This window comes from Chlorocebus sabaeus, chromosome 11 (genome assembly GCF_047675955.1).
Source record: "Chlorocebus sabaeus isolate Y175 chromosome 11, mChlSab1.0.hap1, whole genome shotgun sequence".
NCBI lineage: Eukaryota > Metazoa > Chordata > Mammalia > Primates > Cercopithecidae > Chlorocebus > Chlorocebus sabaeus.
In genome coordinates this window covers 109,404,703-109,429,456 of record NC_132914.1, presented here as the reverse complement: position 1 = coordinate 109,429,456, position 24,754 = coordinate 109,404,703, and the positions used below count along the sequence as shown (strand labels likewise).

Genomic DNA, 24,754 nt, shown 5'->3' with positions numbered 1-24,754 from the left:
GCTTTTGAATGCCAAGCTTAAAGGGATTGATTTTTATCTTGGATGCTTTTGAAGGAGTATATTTAGAATTGCGCGACATAAATAGAGCTATGCTTGCTAAAAGTTAATCTAGTAGGAGAGTTGGGGTAAGACAATGAAGTAAGAGGTGGATGTGTTGAATTTTAGGTGACAGGAGGCTGTTCAAGTAGAAATGTCGGTGGGGAGGGTGAGGGGCAGTTAGAAAAGTAGAACTAGATCTTAGTAGCAAGGTTGGGTCTGTAAATAGAAATGTGGGAGTCACCATAGAGAGGCGGAGTTGGATTTGGGGGAGGGCCCTCATCTGTTTATTCAGCAAGCAATTGAGTATTCATTGAATGCCTCCTAAGTGCTGGGGATGTTAAGGTGAACAAGGCAGGTGGTTCCCTGTTCTCAGGAAGTTGGCATTCATTGGGGTATGTTAAAGTAGAAGGGCAAACAATAAATGACTTCATGAGTAAAATAATTTCAGAGAGTAGTAAATGCTGTGTAGATAATAAAACAGCATGATGTGCTGTGGCTTGGGGATGCTGGGGAAGAATCTTTTTTAGATTGGCAACCAGGGCAGGCCTCTTTGAGTAGGTAATGTTTAACTGAGACCTGAATGATAGGAAAGAGCCAGCCTCTGGAAGGTCTAGGGATAGAGCATTCCAGATGAAGGTCTTAGACACCAGGGCTAGGTCTAATCTTGGGAAAGGTCCCATTTAAGCAAATGAAGATGTTGACCAGCAAAGAGAGAGACAGGAAGGAAAGCAGGGACTGTGCTGGCTTCACTCACCAGCACAGTGAGCACTTTACACAGAGGTAAGTGTTCATGTTAAAAAGAAACAAACCAGGCTGGGCATGGTAGCTCACGCCTGTAATTCCAGCACTTTGAGAAGCTGAGGCAGGCAGATTGCTTGAGCCCAGGAGTTCAAGACCAGCCTGGGCAACATGGCAAAACCCTGTCTCTACAAAAAACATTAATACAAAAATTAGCCAGATGTGGTGGCGCATGCCTGTGGTCCCAGCTACTTGAGAGGCTGGGGTGCGAGAACCATCTGAGCCTGGGGAGATTGAGGGTTCAGTGAGCTGTGATCACGCCACTACACTCTAGCCTGAGTGACAGAACAAGACTCTGTCTCAAAAAAAAAAAAGAAAGAAAGAAACAAACCAGGATTGTGTTCTGCCACCAACACTAAGGAATCAGAATCCCAAGAAGGATGGCAGTGATGGCACGACCTGCAAGAAAGTCAAGGAAAAGGTCACTGGTTTTGGGGTTAGGTCACTGGTGAACCATTGAGATTGCTGACTCATTAGAGGGTGCTGAATTCAGAGACCACCAACTGCAAAGGGTTAAAAAGCAGGGAATGGGGAAATAGAAACAACATTTTTGGACTCTGTAACAAATCTTTTTCTTTGTCATTTGTGAACATATCTTAAAAGACTTCCCCACTAAGTACACCCACCTTTGGGAATCTTTCCTGGCTGTGCTCCTGAGTTTACTCGCTTTCTCTTGCCCCTTCTGTGTTACCAACCTTTCCCTGTTCTCTCCTCTTTTGCTTTCCCTTTGCTTCTGAAGATTTGCCATTTTGCACTCCCATTCCCTTTTATCTCCACACCCCACAACTGCAAGCCAGTCCTGCCTGTCTTTGCTGGTGGGGGCCTGGTTCTTGGATCTAGAAAGGGGCCATGACAGATTTGACAAAAGGGATGATATTTTGATGGGCCACCAACGTTTTGTTTAAGACCTGTGAATATTTGAAAACAAAGAGAAGGAAGTCAATGGAGAGGGAGGCACTAATGATGAAGAGGCAGAGGGGAGCACAGGACATGAGGCAGAAGTGGAAGGGTTCATCTTTATTAATATGAGGTGAAATCCTTTTTCCTCTGAATTAAGACGAAGGAAATAATACATGAGGCTGGGTCCCAAGATTCTTAAGTTGAAAGAGACGTGAGTAGGAGAAGCTTATGGTAAGTGGTCTGGATCTTTTTAGCAATACAGAAAGCCAGGTGGAATAAAAAAAAAAAAAAAAAAAAAAAAAGAAGAAGAAAGAAGAAAACCAAGTGGTCTGCTAAAAGTTAAGCTCAGAATTGGTGAAGGAATTTTGGAGTCACCACTCCAAAGATTTTTCTGGGGAATAACCAAGTGGTGAATGAAAGAACCATAAAGCACCAGCAAAGATCCAGTTGAAGTTGATGTGTATTTTTAGCAAAATCTGCCTTTGTCCAGGCTTGCTCTGCCAGGGCCTGAGCAGCTGGTGCTAATGTTAACTGCTGTTAATAAAGAGTTTGGATTTTAGCCACTGAAGATATTTTGAGACATTATCCTCGTAGTTGTCCTTAACAGTAAATCAAAGACTGATTGATTTGTTTTCCTCTCATTTGACTTCAACCTGTCCGAGGCATGTAATTAGTAAGTGCTGCCTGTGGAATCCAGTATAAGGAATTTTAATCAACAACTTTTCATAGACTTATTAAACATTATAGCTATTATGAAAAGTGAAAGCTCTCAAACTTATCATAGTCTCTTTTGTTTGTAGTAGTTTCTATAGCGCATTTAAGTTGTAAGGTGTACATCTACTCAGGTGCAGTTTTTGAAATATTTTTGATTTACTCACAATAATATCCTCAAGTAGAAATTTGCTGACTAAATGGAAACAGATACCATTTTAGGACCTCCTTTTTTTCTATATTAGGTTGAAAATGGTGTATTTGTAGCCAACCCTCTTCAGGAACGCACAATTCTAATGAGAAAAGAGGGCGAATCTGCAAAAAGCATTAATGAGATGCTTCTAAGTAGACTTTCTCGGTATAGAGCCTCCCCGTCAGCAACCCTTGCTGCCCTGACTGGTTCCACCATCTCCAACACACTAAAAGAGGATCAAGCAGGTATGTTACTCTGTGCTTCCCAGATCTGTTTCCTTGTATAGCTCTGTTCAGCTACGTCTTGTGCACTTCCTCCATGCTGTGCAAAGCCCTTTCCTTTGCATAGTTGACCTTATTTGGTCTTCCAGTCATTGCCCAGCTTTTTATTCCAAGCCAATATATGTTGTAGGCTATGGACATAAATTCATATGAACCTGTAGGAATGCAAAACAACCCCATGTTAAACTATAAACATCTTATCATCGTCACCATTCATATAAATTAGTTGATTTCATATTTCACATATGCTTTGTGAATGTGAAAACCTGATACTTAGCATCATCTTCCCTAAATACAGTCTTGACCAAGCAAATAACAGAAAAGCCTTCTACAGTAGATATTTTGTTTTTTAGAATTTATCATTTAGTTTTTGTAACTTAATGTTTTAAAATAGATAATACATGTACAGAATTTGAAAGTCAAAATAATGTAAAAAGGTATATGCGGAGAAGTCTTATTCTCACCATGTTGGTAAATTTTATATTCTGCCCCCACCCTACCCCACCACAGGTAACTATATTTATTAGTTTTCATTTATCCTTCCAGTGTTTATGCAAGCATAATTAAAGATGAATTTATATGTTCATAATTTCTGCCTTTTCTTAATAAAAGGTAGTATACTATATACACTATTCTGCACTTTTAAAGTAGGAATTCTTAACCAGGATACACCTTTAAGGGAATGTGTTTAATAACATGTTATTAAACATACTCCCTCAAAGTTTTAGATATCATTTTATAGGTATCTGTCATAATTTTCATCAGATTTTCAGAGTCGTCTATGACCCCCCAAAACATGAAGAACCATTATTCCGTGGAGTTTATAGATTACATACCAAATATTTGGATTAATAACAAACTATGAACTGTAGTAAAAGATAAAGCTAGAAAAAGATACCATATGTAGAAAACTGCATCTGAATTAATAGGCATTTGATGAATTAAGTGTAATTTTATGCTTTATTTTTATAGTTAGAAATGCTAGGAAGAGAAAATATTTATGGTTAATTTGTTATGAGACTACCAAATTAAATACTTATTAGTCCATATTAGAATTTAAGGACAGTATTTTATTTTCACAGCCTTCTATTGTATCAAAGATAAGTGGCAAAATTGTTAATAGTTTTTATGATTTGGGTAAGTGGATAATTCCAGCTGTAGAAGATACTTTCCAGAGGATAGTCTTTTATGTTTCTGTTTTTGTTGTTACCTAAATAAACGTTTTCATGACAAGCTGAAGGCCTGATCTGGGTTTGTCCCTTGGGAGAAAATGAAATCTTACCCTAAACAATGGAAATACTAAAGGAATGCTTATTGAAAATATGTATAATATCAAAACAAGACCTCAGAAGGCAAGGATATATTTAGAATTTGGTAGAAATGTGCACGCTTTAGTAGCACGTATACTGGAATTGGTAGAAACTGGTATCTGTATTCTAAACGTGTAGTCTCATTGTACTTTTTTTTTTTTTTTTTTAAGAGATGAGGTCTTGCTATGTTGCCCAGGCTGCTCTCAAACTCCTGGGCTCAAGCAATCTGTGGATTCTTTAACATGATGTTGCTACATTAAAAATTCACCAATTATAAACCAAGAAACTTTTCAAAAGTAAGTGAACATACAAGGTGTCTATACGTTTTTGGCCAGGTGCAGTGGCTTACGCCTGTAATCCCAGCATTTTGGGAGGCTGAGGTAGGTGGATCACCTGAGGTCAGGAGTTCAAGACCAGCCTGGCCAACATGGTGAAACCCCATCTCTACTAAAAATACAAAAATTAGCCGGTCTTGATGGCGGGCGCCTGTAATCTCAGCTGCTTGGGAGACTGAGGCAGAATTGCTGGAACCCAGGAAGCAGAGGTTGCAGTGAGCCGAGATGGCGCCATTGTACTGCAGCTCAGGCCGACAATGGTGAGACTCAGTCTCAAAAAATAAAAAATAGAAAAGCTTTTATTCCATTATAAACTAATACCTATTACCATGTTAATAAGGGTATGTCTATTAAAAACATCTTGGTGAAAATGTTATACTCACCAAGTTGCTAATTTTCCAATTATTGCTGTCTTGAAGTTTCTTACCTGTGGAAATTTATCTTCTTGAATTATGTCCTTAATGAAGAATATACTTGGTGGGGGCTTGCAGCTTAAAAAAAATAAAACTTTTTAGAAGCACAAACATTCAAAACAAATATCAGATAGATTAGGTTTCACTTTACTCACTCTTCTAATCTAAACCATCTAAAAATGATTTTCATCTATCTAGGCTATAGATAATAAGTTATATTTTACAGCCTGACAGCTTTCTAAGTAAAGCACTCTGATTGATTTTCTGTTGACATAATCAATCCTTGCTAGGCTTGTATATAGAAAATCCATAAATTCACTCCATGTTTTAGATATGCCAGTAAGGGGGATTAAAGTACATTTTACACCTCTTGATTAGAAACAATAATTATTTTCCTAATGACAGTTTATGTCATTGACCCTTTTAAACAAGAAAAATGTATGTAAAGGGTTATAATAAATTACACAGCTATAAAACTGTTTTGTGACAGATATTGTGAAAGCTTTCATTAGGTTGAAATTTTTGGCCAATTTCATGTTGAAAGCTGTTTGTTATCAGTTTAATATCACAAACCTTTCAAGAATTTGTTCTATATAAAATGGAAAAAGAACCCAAAATCTTGATTAGAATATAGGTTGTTCATCCCAAATCTAAAGATCTAAAATGCTCCCAAATCTGAAACTTTTTGAGTGCCTACATGATGCTCAAAGGAAATACTCTCACTAATCTCAGATGTAATGAGTAAAAATAAATAAAAAACAAAGGAAATGTTCATTGGAATATTTTGAATTTTGGATTTTTCAGTTAGGAATGCTCAACTCTTAAGTATAATGCAAATATTTTAAATTCTGAAAAAATCTGAAATCCAAAACACTTCTGGTCTTAAGCATTTCAGATAAATGTACTCAACCTATATCAGTTTTCTAGGGGAAACGCAAATAAATAGTAGGATTCTTCTCTTATTTTGAGATTTAGTCCACGTGAGGATTTTTTTTTTTTTTTTTAGAATAATTTGTGGAGGCATGATGGTATATTGAGGATTGGGAACACATTCAAGAAATGTTCAGACCATATAAATAGGAGGCTCAGGGTCAGGCTGTGGAGCCAGAAGATACTTATGTTTTTCCTTAGCTATTACTTCTTACTCTGTTTTCCTAATCTGGAAATCTGTTTTCCAAATCTTAGTTTGAGTTTGGGTCTCCCTCTTTATATCCTAATCTGTGTTGGTAATCAAATTAATTTTTGTGTCAAATATTTTGACTTAGCATTTTTATTCCTTTGTCCAGCAAATACTAGCTGTGGACTGCCTCTAAAAATGCTGCGGAAGACACCCATATATACCTGTGGCACCTACTTGGTGATGCTGGTGCCTCCTCCAGGAGGATCAGGCAGCTCTGCCACCCGATCTCTTTTTGGTGGAACAAGTGGTTTGTCATCTTTAAAAAGTAAGTGAATTTTACCTGTGGCACTTTCCTCAATTTATCTCAAACTCTGAAATTTAAGGCTCTCCTATTAATTATTTAAAACTTACTTTGTTAAATAGTTGTTTGCAATAGCTCTCTGATAACAAAAAATACCAATATCAATATAGGCTAGGAAGATTTAACAATATAATTTTTTGTGGATGACATATTAGTATAGTTTTTGAAAACTATTGTCCTGTAAAATTAATAGAAATAATCAGTTCAACAAAGTTTTAGGAAACAAAATAATATTTTGTCACATTATTTACTGATGATATAGCAAGAGATCTACTCACTGTGATAGAATTTCTTTTTTTTTAGATGGAATCTTGCTCTGTCGCCCAGGCTGAAGTGCAGTGGCATGATCTCAGCCCACTGCAACTTCTGCCTCCCAGGTTGAAGTGATTCTCCTGCCTCAGCCTCCCTAGTAACTGAGATTACAGGCACACGCCACCATGCCCAGCTAATTTTTTTATTTTTAGTAGAGATGGCATTTCACCATGTTGGCCAGGCTGGTCTCGAATTCCTGGCCTCAGGTGATCCACCCACCTTGACCTCCCAAAGTGCTGGGATTACAGACATGAGCCACCACGCCCTGCGGATAGAATTTCAAAGCTATTAAAATACGTATGTAAAACACCTCCATTTTAGGACACATATACAAAATACTAAGCATAAGACATAGAAAAGCAGATGTGGAAAAATGTATTAATATTTTAAAATATACATATATTTGTATAAGGAGGCACACTACAGTAATTAAAGCAGTGTAATTTTGGCTTCAGAGTGGACACATAATTAAATGGGATAAAGTATAGAATTAAAAAAATGTTCCTCAGGCTGGGGACGGTGGCTTTATTGAGATATAACTCACACACCATAAATTTTACCCGTTTAAAATATACAATTCAGTGGTTTTTAATAAGTTCACAGAGTTGTGCAGTCGTTACCACTAATCTACCCATCACCCCAAAAAGAAACCTCATACTTATCAACAGTTGCTCTCCTACTCCCTGACCCCTGGCATCTACCAATCTACTTTCTGTCTCTGTGGAGTTACCTGTACTCTACTTTTCATGTAAATGGAATTATACAACATACGGTCTTTTATGACTGCTTTTTTGTTTGTTTATTTGCTTGATTTTTAATTTTTGATTTTACTTGATAGTAGCAAAATACCACTTATTATTTTGTCTCATTCTGTGCATATTATGGTGGCTGAGCTATGAATAAAATCAGGAGGAGCTATAAAAGTAAACAGACATGTAAAAATCTTGATTCTTCCTTTTAGTAACTATTATCTTGGGAAAATTAATCATTCAAAGCCTCAACTTTCCCATTTAAAAAAATGTGCAGATGATTATACCTACCACGTAGGATAGTGTGAGGACACTTGACACATTATAGAGAGTTCTACATAAATATAGAATCATTTTTCCCTCGATGTAAATATAGTTGAGGATTGTGTCAACTGGAGAGCTGTATGATGTGAGAAGAGATGGAGAGTGTTCTCTGCTCATGCACACTTCCACCCTCGCTTGTGGATACTCCTTGCTGTAGTGGGCTTGGTCTCCAGGAAGAAAGTACATGGAATGAGGTTTTCTCCTTAGTGCTTGCAAATGTGCATTTGTTACTGGACACCAATGATCCTAGATCTTTCTCAGTCTTTAGCCATGGAATCACTACGTGGTTACTGAGGCTCAGACAGGTGAAGTGATGTGGTCCAAGTCTCTTGACACCAGATCCAGCTCTTTTTCATTGGTTCCAAGTTGTTCTATCCATCAGTTAACATATTGCTGGGGAGGCCTTAGGAAACTTACAATCATAGCAGAAGGCAAAGGAGAAGCAGGCATCTTCACACGTTGGCAGGATGGAGCGAGTCTGTGACTGTTTTTTAAACTTAACATAATGTTTTCGAGGTTCATCCATATTACAGCATGAATCAGTACTTCATTACTTTTTATGGTTGAATTATATTTCATTGTGTAGATAATATCCCATTTTGTTTATCCATTCATAAGTTGGTAGACATTTAAGTTGTTTCTACTTTTTGGCTATTTTGAATAATGCTGTTACGAACATTAGTATATAAGTTTTGTGTGGACATTTTTCATACTATGGGCGCATACATAGGAGTGGAATTGCGGGGTCATATGGTAAGTATATGTTTACCCTTGGAGGGACTGCTAAACTGTTTCCCAAAGTGGCCATACCATTTTACGTTCTCATCTCCTAAGTGTAATGGTTCTATTTTCTCTATATCCTCGTCAACATTTGTTATTTTCTGTTTTTCTGATTATAGCCATCTTTGTGGATATGAAGTGGTACCTCATTGTGATTTGTGCGTTTCCTTAATGACTAATGATGCTTAGCATCTTTTCATGTGCTTATTGGCCATTTGTATATCTTCTTTGGAGGAATATTTATTCCTCCAAAGTCTTTTGTCCATTTAAAGATTGGGTTTTTTGGCTGGGCGCAGTGGCTCACGCCTGTAATCCCAGCACTTTGGGAGGCCGTGGCGGGCAAATCATGAGGTCAAGAGATCGAGACCATTGTGGCCAACATGGTGAAACCCCGTCTCTACTAAAATACAAAAATTAGCTGGGCGTGATGGCACGTGCCTGTAGTCCCAGCTACACAGGAGGCTGAGGCAGGAGAACTGCTTAACCCAGGAGGTGGAGGTTGCAGTGAGCCTAGATCGCGCCACTGCACTGCAGCCTGGCGACAGAGCAAGATTCTGTCTCCAAATAAATAAATAAATAAATAAAGCAAAAGTAAAAATTGGGTTTTTATGTTATTGACCATCAGTCTTTTTTTTCCCCTCTTTTTTCCTACTATTACTGCATATTATGACCATTGGTCTTATTAAATTGTGTTTAGTCTCCTTGGCATGGCTTTTTTGCTCAACTGAAATTGACCCCACTGAATTAAAGTGGGTCTTGATGGTACCATTCTTTCATGAGGATATAGCTTACACAGTGATTCTACTTTAGCGCAACAAACCAGTACATGCTTAAATTCCTTCTATGTCATGAGGTCAAGAGATCAAAACCATCGTAGCCAACATGGTGAAACCCCATCTCTTCTAAAATACAAAAATTAACTGGGCATGGTGGCGCATGCTTGTAGTCCCAGCTACACAGGGGTGTTCCTCTTTGGCTACTGTGGGGGCTGCTCAGAAAGTGGAAGAATTGGTGCTTACCTTTAACAACTCATAGGCTAGTTAGGAGAGATGACATAGATGTGTGAGACAATGAGAAAATGATAGACAGTGCTGCATCCCTGCTGGAAGGATCCACGTGGAGCAGATTTGTGAGCTGCAGAATCTGAGAAAGAAAGGCTCATTGTGGAGTGGGGTAGAAAGGAGAGACTTCATGAGGTTTTGAGTTTAAGCCATAAAGAACGGGTATTATTCATATAAGTGGCCAAGTGAGGAGAAAGCATATGTATGTTAAGTGCCATGAAAAGAGCTTTGGAGATCTATTTTCTACTGTCCCATTTTGTTTAATGGAACAGTAGAAAATAGAAAAAAGAGTATCATTTATGTTATAACTCAAGTTAGGCATGATGCAGATCTGGGCTACTAGGGTGATGAGAATATGAAAAAGAAGCAAACTTGAGACACAGTGCTAAAGTTTTGTTTGAAAATGGGGAAGAAAATAAAATCAGTGATAGCAATTAATGTATATATATGCTGGTGTGGATCCTTGACATATTTTAACTCATTTACTCTTTACAATAACTGTATAAGGTAGGTACTTTTATTATTTCCACTCTAGAAATGAGGAAACTGAGATGTTCAATGTCTTTCCCAGGGCCACCCAAAAGTGTTAGAGCTGGAATTGAAACTCCGAAGCCCAAAGTCCATGCTCTTTACCACTGCACCGTCCTGTGTTAAGGGAAAAAGTCAAGGTGTATTAGGAAAGATTGCAGCTGAGCTGTGTTTGAGTGTACACTAAGCTTTATTGAACACTGACTAACTGCAAAGTGTTTCTTGTAAACATTTTCATCTTGTGATTTAGTGATGGTAACCCCTCTTGCAATTACCCTTTTGATAATGTGTATCAGAAAGAACCATCATGCAAAAGGTGCCGTTTTAAAAACACTTTGAAAACTATGGTTCAATGTTAAATTTAGGGAGATTTCTGGGGGTGACAGTTTTCTTTCTGTGGTCTTATGCATGTATTCTCCATCCCTTTACCACCAATTACCACCAATACGCAACAAGAAGTAAGGGGTGTGATTTTTATAAAAATTTTGTTAAAAGCCTAAAATTTAAACTTTGAAAATAATCTTCAGGCTCATTAAACAGCTTAATGTTTGTTTCCAAAGTCCTAGCCTCCAGCTTGGTGTATAATATTTCGGATGGTCAGTTTACAAGTCGTGCAGATCTCATAGATGCTGCTGGAAGCTCACTGGGGCGTGGTGCTCTCGTACCAGGATTGGGTAAGAAATAAACGTGCACATTTCTTTGGAAAATTTAAAGTTTTAGCAAATTTCTCTTGAGCTATCTTGCCAGTTCCCTGTGGCATTCTTGTTTCCTTGAAAAGAAAGACGTTTTTTGTTTTGTTTTGTTTTTTTGAGACAGGGTCTCTTCTGTCACCTAGACTGGAGTGAAGTGGTGCAATCTTGGCTCACTGCAGCCTCCACCTCCTGGGCTCAAGCAGTCCTCCCGTCTCAGCCTCCTGAGTAACAGGGACTATAGGAGTACACCACCATGCCCAGCTAATTTTGTTTATTTTTTGTAGAGCCAAGGTCTCACTATGTCACCCAGGCTGATCTCAAACTCCTGGGCTCAAGCAATCCTCCTGCCTCGGCCTCCCAAAGTGCTGGGATTACAGGCATGAGCCATTGTGCCCAGCCAGAAAGGATTTTTTTAATATTAAATTTTAATTTTGGGAATGAGTATAAGAAATTGCCATATGTAAAATTCCTCTGAGTAAACTGCAATTGAAGATACTGTTTATTAGGTTGTGCGATAATGCCTATAAGAAATTCTCAAGGTTTATGCCATGAAAAGTTTATTTCCTGTGAGGAATTGGTATACCTGTTATTGCTAGAAAATGAACATTAAGTAATATTCTGGATAAGTAATATTCTTTGCCCTGGGTGGTAGGAAGCTTATTTCTAGGTTTTAGGCTCAGTTATTAGGGCTTTTTACTGTGTATTAATATTAATTGGTTTATTATACCTGGGTTTTTAATGTAAGACTTAAATCCTTTTTGGAAGTAGGTCACAGATAAATCAGTTACTAAGAGCTCTCTATTTTGTGAGACTTACTCCTTCTCACACAGGAGTTAAGCAAAATTAAAAATTAAATGCTGGCTTCTTGCCGAGTCCCCACCTAGTACCTTGCCAAGTAAATCTATGGGACTAGGGATGTGGGTTGTCAACATTAGAGAGCATCCTTGCCCTTCCACTTTGTAGCAGTGCTTGTGAGAAATATGTATACAGGTAGCTGGTGGCATGATGACTGAATACAGTATGCTCTTTTTGCAGGAGCATGTTATGACACAGTGAATAACATGCTATGGACATGCTCAAATGACTATATCGATCAGTGGTGTAACCCTGGGAATCAAGCCTTCCATTATGTCTGCCAGAGACTTGGAGTCAGTCACATTATCACTGAGCCCAAAGGTGAGGTGCATTCAGGGTCTTGCAGGAAAAGATTTCCTTCTGAAATATGAGAGAATACCACAGCATTTGTAGGTGAATACATAGCCCAACCCCAGAATGTGTCCCCAGTTTTCCCTCTTTGAACTTTTGAAACCTAAAGTCCTTTGTTCTCTGTAACCATGAAAGATGAGTTATGATTAAGTGAATAAGTATGTAAATAAATAGAGCTTTTGAGGTGGTCAATAGACGTTTTTAAAGGAAAATTGTTATGTCCTTCCTGAAATTGTTGGAACTTTGTTGCAAAAATTATTTGTATTTGGCATGGGATTGTATACTGTTGTAATGTTTTGCATTGATAATGACTTATTTATATACAAACTTAGATGGAATTACCAGTGAAGGACCTTTGTATTTTTTAATATTAATATGAACATTCTTAATATTAAGTTAATATTAACTTAAAATCTTGTGGCTTTAAAGTCAACTATGCTAATATGGAGGAATTAATCACTCAGCAAGTCCCCTACCCATAAAGCAACACTAAAACAGGTAATTATCAAAAACAACTATTTCCAGGCTCTGGAAATTGCCAAGGCATACACCAAATTGAGAGTTGTTATTCATTTTAAAAAGCCCTGAACTTTGGGTACCAGAACTGCTCCGATCCTCCACCTCAGTCTGCTGTGGGAGAATTACTGTGCTGACCACCTCAAGCTTGGTCAGCATAATAATTCTCTCGGGGTGGGGAAGACTGTGAAAAGCAGCAGCTTTGCTGCCAGAGGGGGCTGACTTGATAGGGAGCAGAGCGTGGAAAAACCTCATGTCCAGTAGCATTGTCAGTAACAGTAGTCATCTTGGTGGCAAACAAACAGACACCTGTGGCTGAGCAGGCCTTAGATCTTGATTCCAGTTAGGGCAAGCAGTGGCCCAGTCGACTAGCTAGAAGTTTACTAGTGAGAGCTGGATAGTGAGAAAGCTGTGGGGGACCACACGCCTACACAGAAAAGGCCTAAGACAGCCTAAGCTACTCGCACAATTCTGGCGAAACATGAGTCTGCATACACATGCAAAGATGTGAGAGGGCCCAACAGGAAGCAAAAACCAGAACAGAGTTTAAAACCCTGTGAACTTTGCTGCACTTCCCCCAAAACACACAGATCCATCCAGGGTGAAAGTGTTACTGGCTAAAGGTGTTGGAGTACAATCATTGGTTGACAACCACTAAGGAATACAGATAGGAGTGACCCCTAGGAAGCCAGGCGGAAAAAGAAAAACAAGAATAATTAAAAATAAATGGAGCTGGGTGTGGTGGCTCACGCCTGTAATCCCAGCACTTTGGGAGGCTGAGGTGGGCAGATCACCTGAGGTCAGGAATTCGAGACCAGCCTGGCCAACATGGTGAAACCCCATCTCTACTAAAAACACATAAAAATTAGCTGAGCCTGATGGCAGGCGCCTGTAGTCTCAGCTACTTGGGAGGCTGGGGCAGGAGAATCACTTGAACTGGGAGGCTGAGGTTGCAGTGTGCCGAGATCACGCCATTGCACACCAGCCGGGGCAACAAGAGTGAAACTCCATCTCAAAAAAATAAAATAAGATAAGATGAAAGAAAGAAAGGAAGGAAGGAAGGAAGGAAGGAAGGAAGGAAGGAAGGAAGGAAGGAAGGAAGGAAGGAAGGAAGGAAGGAAGGAAGGAAGGAAGGAAGGAAGGAAGGAAGGAAGGAAGGAAGGAAGGAAGGAAGGAAGGAAGGAAGGAAGGAAGGAAGGAAGGAAGGAAGGAAGGAAAGAAGTGTTTGAGAAAATAAACTGAGCAGAAAAATCAGTAACAACGCAATGCAGGAGAAACACAGATGTTGGACTAATGACTTTAAAGTCAAATGAAGACTTAAAGCAGCCGTTATAAATACATTTAAAGAACTAAAGGAATCCAAGTTTAAAAAAATCAAAGGTAAATATGATGACTATGATCAAGCAAATTGAGAATTTCAGTAAAGAGATTATTTAAAAACAACAACAACAACAAAATGGAAATTCCGGGTTTGAAAAGAAAAATTCAGTAGAGTGGCTCAACAGCAGATTTGAGCTGCTGGGAGAAGAAAGCAGCAAACCTGGACCATAGATTGGTAGAGCTGTTCTGTCTGAAGAGCAGAACAGGACACCTGGGGAGTACTAGTCAGACGTTTGTAGAATAGAATGTCCTTCCCTGTGGGTTCATCTGATGCTTTCTTATGGTTAAACTGAAGTTATGGACTGGGGGAAGAATACCACAGAAGCGATACCCCCTTCACATTACCTCTATTCCAAGATACATGGTATTGACATGACTTATTACTAGTGATAATAAAAACTGATCACTTGGTTTAAATGATATCTGCCAGGTTTCTCCACTATAAAATTACCACTTCTCCCTTTCAATACTCTGTTAGTCTCAACCACACTGAAGGGAAGGGTAATTAAGCTCCACCTCCTAGAAAAAGTGTATCAGAGAACTTGTAGACTAGGTCCTTCAGAGGACCAAAGCCAGTTCATGTGGATAGACGAATGTTTATCAGCACAGTAATTATTATCTCTAGGGTCAGTTTTTTTTCTCAGCTTTCACTCTCGAATTTGGTATTTGTGTAAATTTACTAAAACTTGGTGTGTTGTGCATTTAGAGTGGGCGAGTTTTATGGAATATAAATTATATCTTGATAAAGCTATTTTTTTGAAAAAGCAAAAAGTAGAAAAGAAAGTCCACTTTGTATTACTGACTCACAAGCCTCTTGCCTGAACGCCAGACTATGAATTCACTTCCACTTGGTTATCTAATGGGTATTTTCAGCTTAACATGTCAAAACATGAGGAACTATTTATAGACTGGGGTTCTAATATGGAGCAGCCATAGGATATGGAGAGGTTTTACTAGAGTGGTTACCAGCAGGGGTTACCTCAGGGGCTGTGGACTGAGGTGGCCTGAATCCAAATCCCAGTTCTACCACTTCTTAGCTATGTGACGTAGGGCAAGTTCCTTAACTTCTGTGACTCTTGGTTTATTGCTCTACAAAACAGGGCTAAAATAGTCTAAGTTGAGAACCATGTAAAGCATTCAGCCCATTCTTCAGCATATAAAAAGGGCTCAGTAAGTGGTAGCTACTTCCGTTCCAAACAAATGAACTCCCGAAGTGTTTTCACCCCAGCGCCTGTGGCAGCGAGAAGGGTTCTCTGGCAGCAGTGAAAGAGATTATAGCCAAAATACCCTTTTCTAGTGTGCACACACCTTTTGTATGTCAGAGGTCTGTTCTTTGGGAACCACCCATAGAGATGTCTTTCCTCACTCAGTTTCCTTTTCATCTTCTAGAAGAGGCTATAACCACGAATGAGGTTATAAACCAATTATTGCACCACGTTGGTGCGATGTGCATACACCAACTTAATCTTCTTGCCACCAACCCCAATCTTCCAATCACAAGTGTCTTGGGCAAGCAGCATCCAATTGAAGCACACCATCTTAGCAGTATTTGTGACATTATGGAGAAGGCCATGGTTAATGGAGATACCTGTATTATACGCTGCATTCTCGTTGTCTTTCAGGTAAATACATTGTTTGGAGATAAATAAGATGATAGAGAAAAGGAAACGCAAACCTTGGCTTCAGCCAGTTCTTTTTTACCAGAAGAAAAATTTAATGCCTGTTCTGTATCCTACCACCTTCTAATCCTGTAGTTAGAATTATTGTATTCATTGCGCTGTGATTAATGGAGTATTGCTATACATAGCTTATTACAATTAATATATGCAAAATATTTACTATAATTATACCATTACACAAATAGAAGAGATTGTGGTTAAAAAAAATCCACCTGGTTTATTTGTTCATAGGGTATCTACCATGTACTTTCTTTGTAGGGATAATTTTATCCCCGTAGAATTAGCATTTTTAGATAGACTCCTTATGTTTCTGTAGGTGGTATTTAAATTTTTCTTCAGCCCACAAACTGAAAGGAATCGAGACATCATTCGACGGTCGGGATTGCTTCTTTGGCAGTTGTTGATGGCACCAAAAGATCAAATTTGCCCTGAAATTCAGAAGGAAGTCTGCCTTGCCATCAGGTAAACAGCTAATGATTTTCGTAGTGCTCTCTGCAAAATGGTTCTTTTGCAAGGCATTGTAATCCTCCCTGAAAGCTGGTAGTATAAATGCCTCTTACCCCATCCCACAGTCAGGACCTCATAGATTGGGGATAATTTCACTGGAGAGGGGTTTGTAGCCCCACCTGTAGAGGACCAAAGCCAACTGTGTACTTGCATTTCCTTATCTCACTGTTTGGATCTAAAAAAAAAAAACAAAAAACCCTTTAAGTGGATATTTTGATTATTTGCAGGCTGATGTTCTCATTTTGCAGAGTGTGGCAGGGTGGTTAAGAAGCAGGCTTTGGCAACAGGCAGATCTGGGTTCTAGACTTTGCCACTCACGAGTGTGACCTTGGTTTAAGGTTCGCATTTCCTTAGCTGTAAGATGAGCATAAAAATAGCACCTATTTTATGGGTTTGTGAGGTTTTCCTAAGGTAAGGCCTGATGCAAAGTAAGTGCTCAAAAATGCAAGTCTTTATCAACCTGTTTAAAGCTTTTGAGACAAGAGAGCAGAATTTATAGGCCATTTTCTATTTCTTGTCAGTCTTTTTTTTTTTTTTTTTTTTTTTTAGTTCAGTGAACTTTTTTTCTTTTTGCTTTTTTGAGACAGAGTTTTACTCTTGTTACCCAGGCTCGAGTGCAGTGGTGCGATTTCAGCTGACCGCAACCTCCGCCTCCCAGGTTCAAGTGATTCTCCTGCGTCAGCCTCTCAAGTAGCTGGGATTACAGGCACCTGCCACCACGCCTGGCTAATTTTTGTATTTTTAGTAGAGATGGGGTTTCACCATGTTGGCCAGGCTGGTCTCAAACTCCTGACCTCAGATGATCCACCCACCTTGGCCTCCCAAAGTGCTGGGATTACAGGTGTGAGTCACCATGCCTGGCCTCAGCGAGCTTTTATACAGGAATACAGCCTTAAAGTGACTATAACTATAATTTAGTTTCCAAGAGAGAGCTGAATGGTTGATCTGAAAGATCTGTATGACAGGGGTGAGCATAGATGACAGGAAGTTGTTTTCCTTCCACAGCGCATTATGCTTCAAATCTCTTTCTGTGGAGCATTAAGGCAGTGATTGAAATCTGGTGCTCTGAGGAAACTTTTGGAGGGGATGGGTATATTCACTATCTTGATTATGGTGATGGTTTCTTTGGTGTATACATATGTCAGACTTATCAGATTGTACACTGTAAATATGTGCACTTGATTAAATGTTAAACCTCAATTAAAAAAGAAAAGAGGCTGAATGCGGTAGCTCATAGCTATAATCCCAGCACTTTGAGGGGCCATGGCAGGAGGATCGCTGAAGCCAGGTTTGAGACCAGTCTGGGCAACATAGTAAGACCTTGTCTCTACAAAAAAATAAAAATAAAAACAAAATTAGCCCAATGCCCTGGCAAGCACCTGTAGTCCCAGGCATTTGGGAGACTGAGGTGGGAGGATCACTTGAGCCTGGGAGATCAAGGCTGCAATGTGCCGAGATCACACCACTGCACTCCATGCATTCCAGCCTGGGCAGCAGTGAGATCCTATCTAAAATACACACACGCACGCACACACACAAATAAACTAATGAAAAGAAAAAAAATTCTGATGCCATTTGTAATGTTGTTCTTCCCTTCTCTTTGAAAAAGCTGAGAATTAGCAATTTACTTTCTTAATTGTTTTTTGGGGGAGGCACAATTGATATGTGTAGGCTTGACTACATTGACTTTTCATAGCTTACCAATTCTTTTTAACCAGTTCTGCATCTAACCCCAAGTAACTTATTTTGGTAATTCACAGGAAGAGGAGGAGAGGGATGACATTTATCAGGGAAGTGATTGGACTGTATCGTGACAGTGAATTTAGAGTCAAATACCTTTTTAGGCCAGGTGCAGTAGCTCACACCTGCAATCCCAGCACTTTGGGAGGACAAGGCAGGTGGATCGCTTGAGCTCAGGAGTTTAACCTGGGCAACATATTGAGACCCTGTCTCAAATTTTTTTAATGCCTTTTTAGTGATAAAAGTTTTTTCACAGTTTTATATAATCAAATTGACATCTTTAATAAAAATAAGAATTTAAATATTTAGAGTTTTGATTTTCTAGAATTTTTGCTTAAATGTTTTTGACTTTTTTGTCATTTCAGCTCTGGTTTAAATATCTTGTACCCAGGTGAAACTGAAATCAATAACTTACTTAAACTGGTCTTAACAGAAGGTAAGAATTATCCTTTAATTATCTTTGAACAGCCGTCCTTTTTTTGTCCCCAAGGAAACAACTGCATATTAAGATAATTGATACTTCTTCATATATGTTAGTCAGCATATTTTAAAAATGTATCTGCAGGCCAGGCACAGTGGATCACACCTGTAATCCCAGCACTTTGGTAGGCTGAGGCGAGAGGATCACTTGACCCAGGAGCTCAAGACCAGCCTGGCCAGCATAGCAAGACCCTGACACTACAAAAAATAAAAACAATTAGCTGACCATGGTGGCCTATACCTTGTTGTCCCAGCTACTCAGGAGTCTGAGGCAGGAGGATTGCTTCCGCCCAGGAGGTTGAGGCTGCAGTGAGCTATGATGACACAACTACACTCTAGCCTGGGCAACAGAGCCAGACCCTGTCTCAAAAAGAAAGAAAGAAAGAAAGAATGTATCTGCATATATGCTTACATTTCAACCAGATTGAAAGCAAAAACCGTGTTTTATATATCTTCAAGCTTTATAAACTGTCTCCACTGCTTAGCATAATGTATGTGACTGTAGATGTTTAACAAATAAAATGATCACTTATTGGTGATTTCTAAGCCACTTGTCTTCACACATTGGAGCCTAACATTTTAAGTTACACTAAACAACACAACAAAAGGTACTGTGTTAAAGACAGTTGGCATTTAAAAGCAACATTAAGGAATGAAAAATCACACTTCATAATATATCAAGAAGGTAATTACACTTTAATCAGGATGCTGGTTAAAAAGTCGGATTCATTGTGATGTCATTTTTGCTGCTTTTATTTGTATAAGTCCGTATGTCTGGTGCCCCTAGCTTGCCGACAATCTATTTGTTTAAAAACTTTTTAAAAATAGCATCAGTTTTCGAGGAGTCATTACCAGGGTAGTTGATGGAGCTTTGTTCTGTGTTAGGAGAGAGAAACAGTGGACTCTCCCAGCTACGGGATGTGATCCTAACCAACCTGGCCGAACAGCTCCAAAACAACCGATTTGGCAGCGATGAAGATGATCATTACAGGTGACACAAGTTATATTATTCACTCCTAGCCTTTGTGTTCTCAGTCGTTAGTTTACATTTCAATGTGTTTGATCAACTTTAGTCTCCTGTTATAATTAATATGATCGTTAGCATGTTAAACCTAAAGCATGGACCAGATGAAAGATAATAGATTCTGTAGTTCCCCTCAGAACTGATCATTGCACATCTCAGTTTTATCAGTAAAGTAAGTTGGGCTTGGGGAAAGGGTCTTTAGCAAAAATAACAGATGGAACTTATTTAGGAGATCTTGGTTCAGAGTACTGTCCAAATTGCTGGTTTATGAGAAAGGCTGAGTATGTGTGTTAGAGCTGGTGAAGCAGACGAAGGTGTTGTTTTTCTATGTTATTTATAAAATACTTTGACTTTGTAGTTGGGTGCCATTTGATTTCTATAAGTTTGATTTAAATAGTGTACCTAGTTATTAGCATTATTACTAAGGTGATTTGTTTACAGAATCAATTATGTATCTTCTATTTGTCATCTTATACTAATTATATAAAATTTATCCTTTTATGAATAAACCATCAATAAACATTTTTCCTGCACTTTAAAGACTAAATGATGAACTTTTACACTACATTCTGAAGATTGTTGTACGAGAATCCTGTATCTTAATCACCAAGTGCCAAACTGTCTCTAAAGATGATTTTCAAAAGCTCCTTTCAACTGTGCCTGTAAGTAAAAATGTGTTTAATGAAAGCAAAATTATATCAAGCATCCCTGTTTTCATTTTATTGTATTGACAGGTGTGTATATACATACAGACTTAAAATAATTTATGAAAGGCCAGGCGCAGTGGCTCACGCCTGTAATCCCAGCACTTTGGGAGGCCAAGGTGGGTGGATCACCTGAGGTCAGGAGTTCAAGACCAGTCTGACCAACATGGTGAAACCCCATCTCTACTAATAATACAAAAATTAGCAGGGTGTGATGGCGCACATTAGTAATCCCAGCTACTTAAGAGGCTGAGGCAGGACAATCACGTGAACCCAGGAGGTGGAGATTACAGTGAGCTGAGATCGCGCCACCACACTCCAGCCTGGGTGACAGAGCAAGACTTCGTCTCAAATAATAATAATAATAATTTATGAAAGTCAGTGGATGACTCCTTACCCTAGAAATGTAGACCTAGACAAATGCACTTGAAAAACTTTCCAAAGACTATTCCCCCTGCTTAAATTGCTTGATGCAATAAATTGATCAGATTTGGGGGTTTTTGTTTTATCTAGTGAGAGTGTTTTTCCCTTATTAATTTTTAATTTTACATTGTTTTCTAAACCATGGACGTTTTATAGAGACCAGTAGGAATCAAAAGATTCTTTTAAGGGTTTGGGTATTCTTCTGTAATGGAGATGTGTGTGAGAGGGAGGGGGAAGGATAATTATTAAGAGGCAAAAATTCAAGTAAGTATTGTAATTAGTGAGGGTTGTGTACCAAAAGGCAGAAAGTTATAGTAAATGTGTCAGAGTATGCATGGAAAGCCATGTGGAAATAAGTCACCTGAAAAACTAACTTGGTCTGTTTTGTGTACTTTCTCTTTTTGTTTTCTTTGTCAAAATCTTTTAAAAACGTGAGGATTACATGATCGCTCTTTCAGTAGGGTTTAGATCATTTAAATGCCCTTATTTGTATTAAAGGCTGCATCCTCCTGCCTGCGCTATCTGATGGCAGTTCAGAATCACCTTCTCAGTAACACTATTTTGATTAAACCTGATGAGAATGATGACAGTGACAGCTCCTTGCAGGGAGAGACATTGAAGGTACAGGTAAACACCAAGCTTTATTTTAACGATGCGTTCTACCCAGTGTGAAAAGCAGCTTAATTGGCTAAATTTCTGTGTATTATGATGTCAGAATTCACCTTGTGGCTTATATTCTTGTGAGAGGTAACATTAGGCCACTCATTCCATAGATTTTTTATGTCATTGCTCAGTAGTCACCTACTTGTGACACTCATAATGTGTCATCCATGTGCTCCTGTCAACCTTTTTGTGCCTTTGTTTACTTCCATCTTCTTTTAAGAACTATAAAATATGGCACTTACAAGTGATCTCATGTGTACCTGAAAGTTATAGTTACATAGACATATGTATATGTATGTATGTATAAATCAATCTTGGAGCATTAAATAATTTCAAAATTTTTGATGGTTAATATATTCTCTTGATTAAAATAACTTTTAAAAGGTGATAATTTTCACAATCTTTGTATGAAATAATCTAATTTCTAAACCTATAGTCAATTTCATTTTCTATAATTATTTTTAAATTAGCTTCTGTGTAAACTCACTAACTTGTTCCCACTTGACAATTTATAGCAGTCCAAAGATTTTTTTATAGCCATGGTTGTTATAATTTTGACAGATGCTCAAGGCTGTTGTTTGCATTGTTCTTCAGAATTTCATCTTTGTGGGAGAATCAGAGAAATCAACAAGAACTTTATTCTTTCTTAAAATGTTAAACACACTGAAAAATCAACCAAGGAAGCCATAGTTAAAGATAAAAACCAATGCAGTTTGCCCCTTTTTTACTCCTTCATGCATATATACTATGTAAATCATACATCTGATAGTTTGTACTTATTGTACTTGAGTTTATTTCATTGTATAATCCATTTTCAAATAGGCAGACATACATGCACTTTTAATTTAAGTTGTTGATAATATTTATTTAACTTCTCTTGCCTTAGTTTTCTCATCAGTAAAAAGGGACAATAACATCTTCTTTGTAAAGTTGCTGTATTAACAACAAGCCCTGTAAATACCTGGCACTTTGCTGCCATGTGGTATGGAGTCAGTAGATGATCGTGCATGTCATTAGTGTGACTTAAAACATGATTTGGCTTATCATTAGTTCAGAGTTCCTACTCTCTTAATGATAAAAAAAAAAATCTCAATAATACTTATAACAGGTAGGTGTGGTGGCTGACACCTGTAATCTTAGCACTTTGGGAGGCTGAGGCAGGTGGATCACTTGAGGCCAAGAGTTCGAGATCAGCCTGGCCAACATGGCGAAACCCCGTCTCTACTGAAAAATACAAAAATTAGCCAGGCGTGATGGTACTGCCCTGTAATTCCAGCTACTGGGGAGGCTGAGGCATGAGAATTGCTTGAACCCAGGAGGTAGAGGTTGCAGGGAGCCCTGATCACGCCACTGCACTCCAGCCTGGGTGGCAGAGTGAGACTCTGTCTCAAAAAATAATAACAATAATAATAAAGACCCCGGAAAATTCCAACAATGAGAAAGTTTTTTCTATTTGAAGGCTAAATTTTAGCCTTAGTAGATTCTTTTTTGTTTTTTTGTTTTTTTGAGATGGAGTCTCGCTTTGTTGCCCAGGCTAGAGTGCTGTGGTGCAATCTGGCTCACTGCAACCTCCATCTCCTGGGTTCAAGTGATTCTCCTGCCTCAGTCTCCCGAGTAGCTGGGACTACAGATGTGTGCCACCATGCCTAGCTAATTTTTGTATTTTTAGTAGAGACGGGGTTTAACGTGTTGACCAGACTGGTCTTGAACTCCTAACCTCAAGCGATCCACTTGCCTCGGCCTCCCAAAGTGCTAGGATTATAGGCATGAGCCACCGTGCCTGGCGTAGCCTTAGTAAATTCTTAATTAAACCATAGAGAGAAAGGTAAAGACTCTTAGGAAAGGCTGAATAGGCTCAGTTGTCTAGGTTTCTGGGGAAATATGTCCCCTAAAGAGTTTGTATTTTTTTAACTGAAAATCATTGTAAACTAAACATTTCTATAATGTTAGCTAGTCCTTCTTAACACATTATTTAGTATTTGTACTCCCACGAACTCTGTAATAGTTATTTTAATGTTTAATAGCCTGTAACTGCTTGCTACCTTAATTGAATTTTTTTAACTGCCTGTTTTTAACTGTGATGGCTTTAGGACATTGAGTAAAAGGTCACTTGTACTGTTTCAGAATGTTGTGTTTTTGTCTCATTTTATTCACCGCCTCTACATGCGCATTTTACTGTTCTGTTTTTCTCTTTAGCTATCCTCATACCACCCAAGGCAGTCTTCCACCTGGACAGTTTCTGGGCTGGCCACCAGGAGCTCTCTTGTGCTGGATGGGATGGGAGATATTTCTTGTGCTGGCTGGGATGGGAGCCTTTTCTCCTAGGGACTCAGTGTGATCCCTCTGAAATACTGCATATTTCTGTCAGCTCTCCAGACCTTGGCCTCCCAATTTGCTACTTGTCATTCTAGTAGAATTTACTGCTTTGGGCTTATTCTGGCCACCTCATTATTTCATTTGGAAATGCATCATTAAATACATCATTTCATGTTGTCATTGTGAACGTATGTTCGTCACAAAGCTTAAAAATAATATGATGATATTTTCTGCCTAGGAGCTAAAAGTCAGTATTTTGGCTCTTGCCACCCAAATCCTGACTGGATGTGATGAAGTGTTGGAAATGCTACAGCAGGTCACAACTGCCCTCATAAATAGTGACATAGCAGACCGTGAGCAGAGGTAAGGAATGGATGGTGGGCTGTGACCAGCTGCCCTGTGGGAAGAAAAATTTGTTTATTGAAATTAAACATTTTTAGAATATAGAAGGATCAATTTTATATAGAGAGATTTTTGTGAGAATAGGCTAAAAGGGCAAGTGTTTGAAATCCAAGTGCAGTCACACTTTTTTGTGTGCTTTCAGGTGAGATTGGGCCAACAGCCATGATCTAAGGGTAGCGAAATTGTGGAGGGCACGGCCTAATCTCTGCCACTTGAGACTTCTACTGCCATCACTCCCAAAATGGCCTTTCCTTTAATTATCGAGGTCAGCACCACGCACACTTAGTTTCCTCATGATAAAGACTTTTGGGAGGAATAAGTGACTTGTCAACTGCTACACAAAGGATGACACTGATGTGGTACCTCAAGATTTTACTGTAATTTTACTTCTCCAAATACATGTCTGACCTCTCTTTCACAGTAATAAAGCCCTTTCTCAGCCCTTCACATTAAAATTTCTGCTGTAACCCCGTCTCTACTAAAAATACAAGAAAAAAAAATTAGCTGGGCATGGTGGCAGGCACCTGTAGTTCCAGCTAGTGGGGAGGCTAAGGCAGGAGAATGGCCTGAACCCCAGAGGTGGAGCTTGCAGTGAGCCGAGATTGCGCCACTGCACTCCAGCCTGGGCGACAGAGCGAGACTCCATCTCAAAAAAAAAAAAAAAGACAAAATTCTGCTCTGGTTTGATTTTAGAGGTGCATTGCATACTGTGTTTTTTGACGATTTGCATGTTGGAGCTGTAGATCTAAAATAATCCTACAGTGTAATTTTTGCTTCCATAACCCTGTCTGTTCCTATGGACTTGGT

At 38.8% G+C, this 24,754-nt stretch overlaps 1 protein-coding gene across 9 annotated transcripts in view; it reads left to right on the top strand.

The window, feature by feature from the left end:
* The window catches only part of HECTD4 (HECT domain E3 ubiquitin protein ligase 4), a 222,744-nt gene that overhangs the window by 93,948 nt on the left and 104,042 nt on the right, over nt 1-24,754 (top strand). For 6 of the 9 annotated variants that reach the window (XM_008004780.3, XM_037996500.2, XM_008004778.3 and 3 more), the window contains exons 8-18: nt 2,694-2,886; nt 6,267-6,425; nt 10,776-10,889; nt 11,943-12,083; nt 15,399-15,631; nt 16,005-16,150; nt 18,301-18,371; nt 19,301-19,406; nt 19,981-20,101; nt 21,065-21,193; nt 23,784-23,908. In XM_008004780.3, the coding sequence (XP_008002971.1) occupies nt 2,694-2,886; nt 6,267-6,425; nt 10,776-10,889; nt 11,943-12,083; nt 15,399-15,631; nt 16,005-16,150; nt 18,301-18,371; nt 19,301-19,406; nt 19,981-20,101; nt 21,065-21,193; nt 23,784-23,908 (1,538 nt within the window). The remainder of the gene's footprint in view (nt 1-2,693; nt 2,887-6,266; nt 6,426-10,775; nt 10,890-11,942; nt 12,084-15,398; nt 15,632-16,004; nt 16,151-18,300; nt 18,372-19,300; nt 19,407-19,980; nt 20,102-21,064; nt 21,194-23,783; nt 23,909-24,754) is intronic. The other 3 variants (XM_008004781.3, XM_037996501.2, XM_037996499.2) reach the window with 1 other exon arrangement.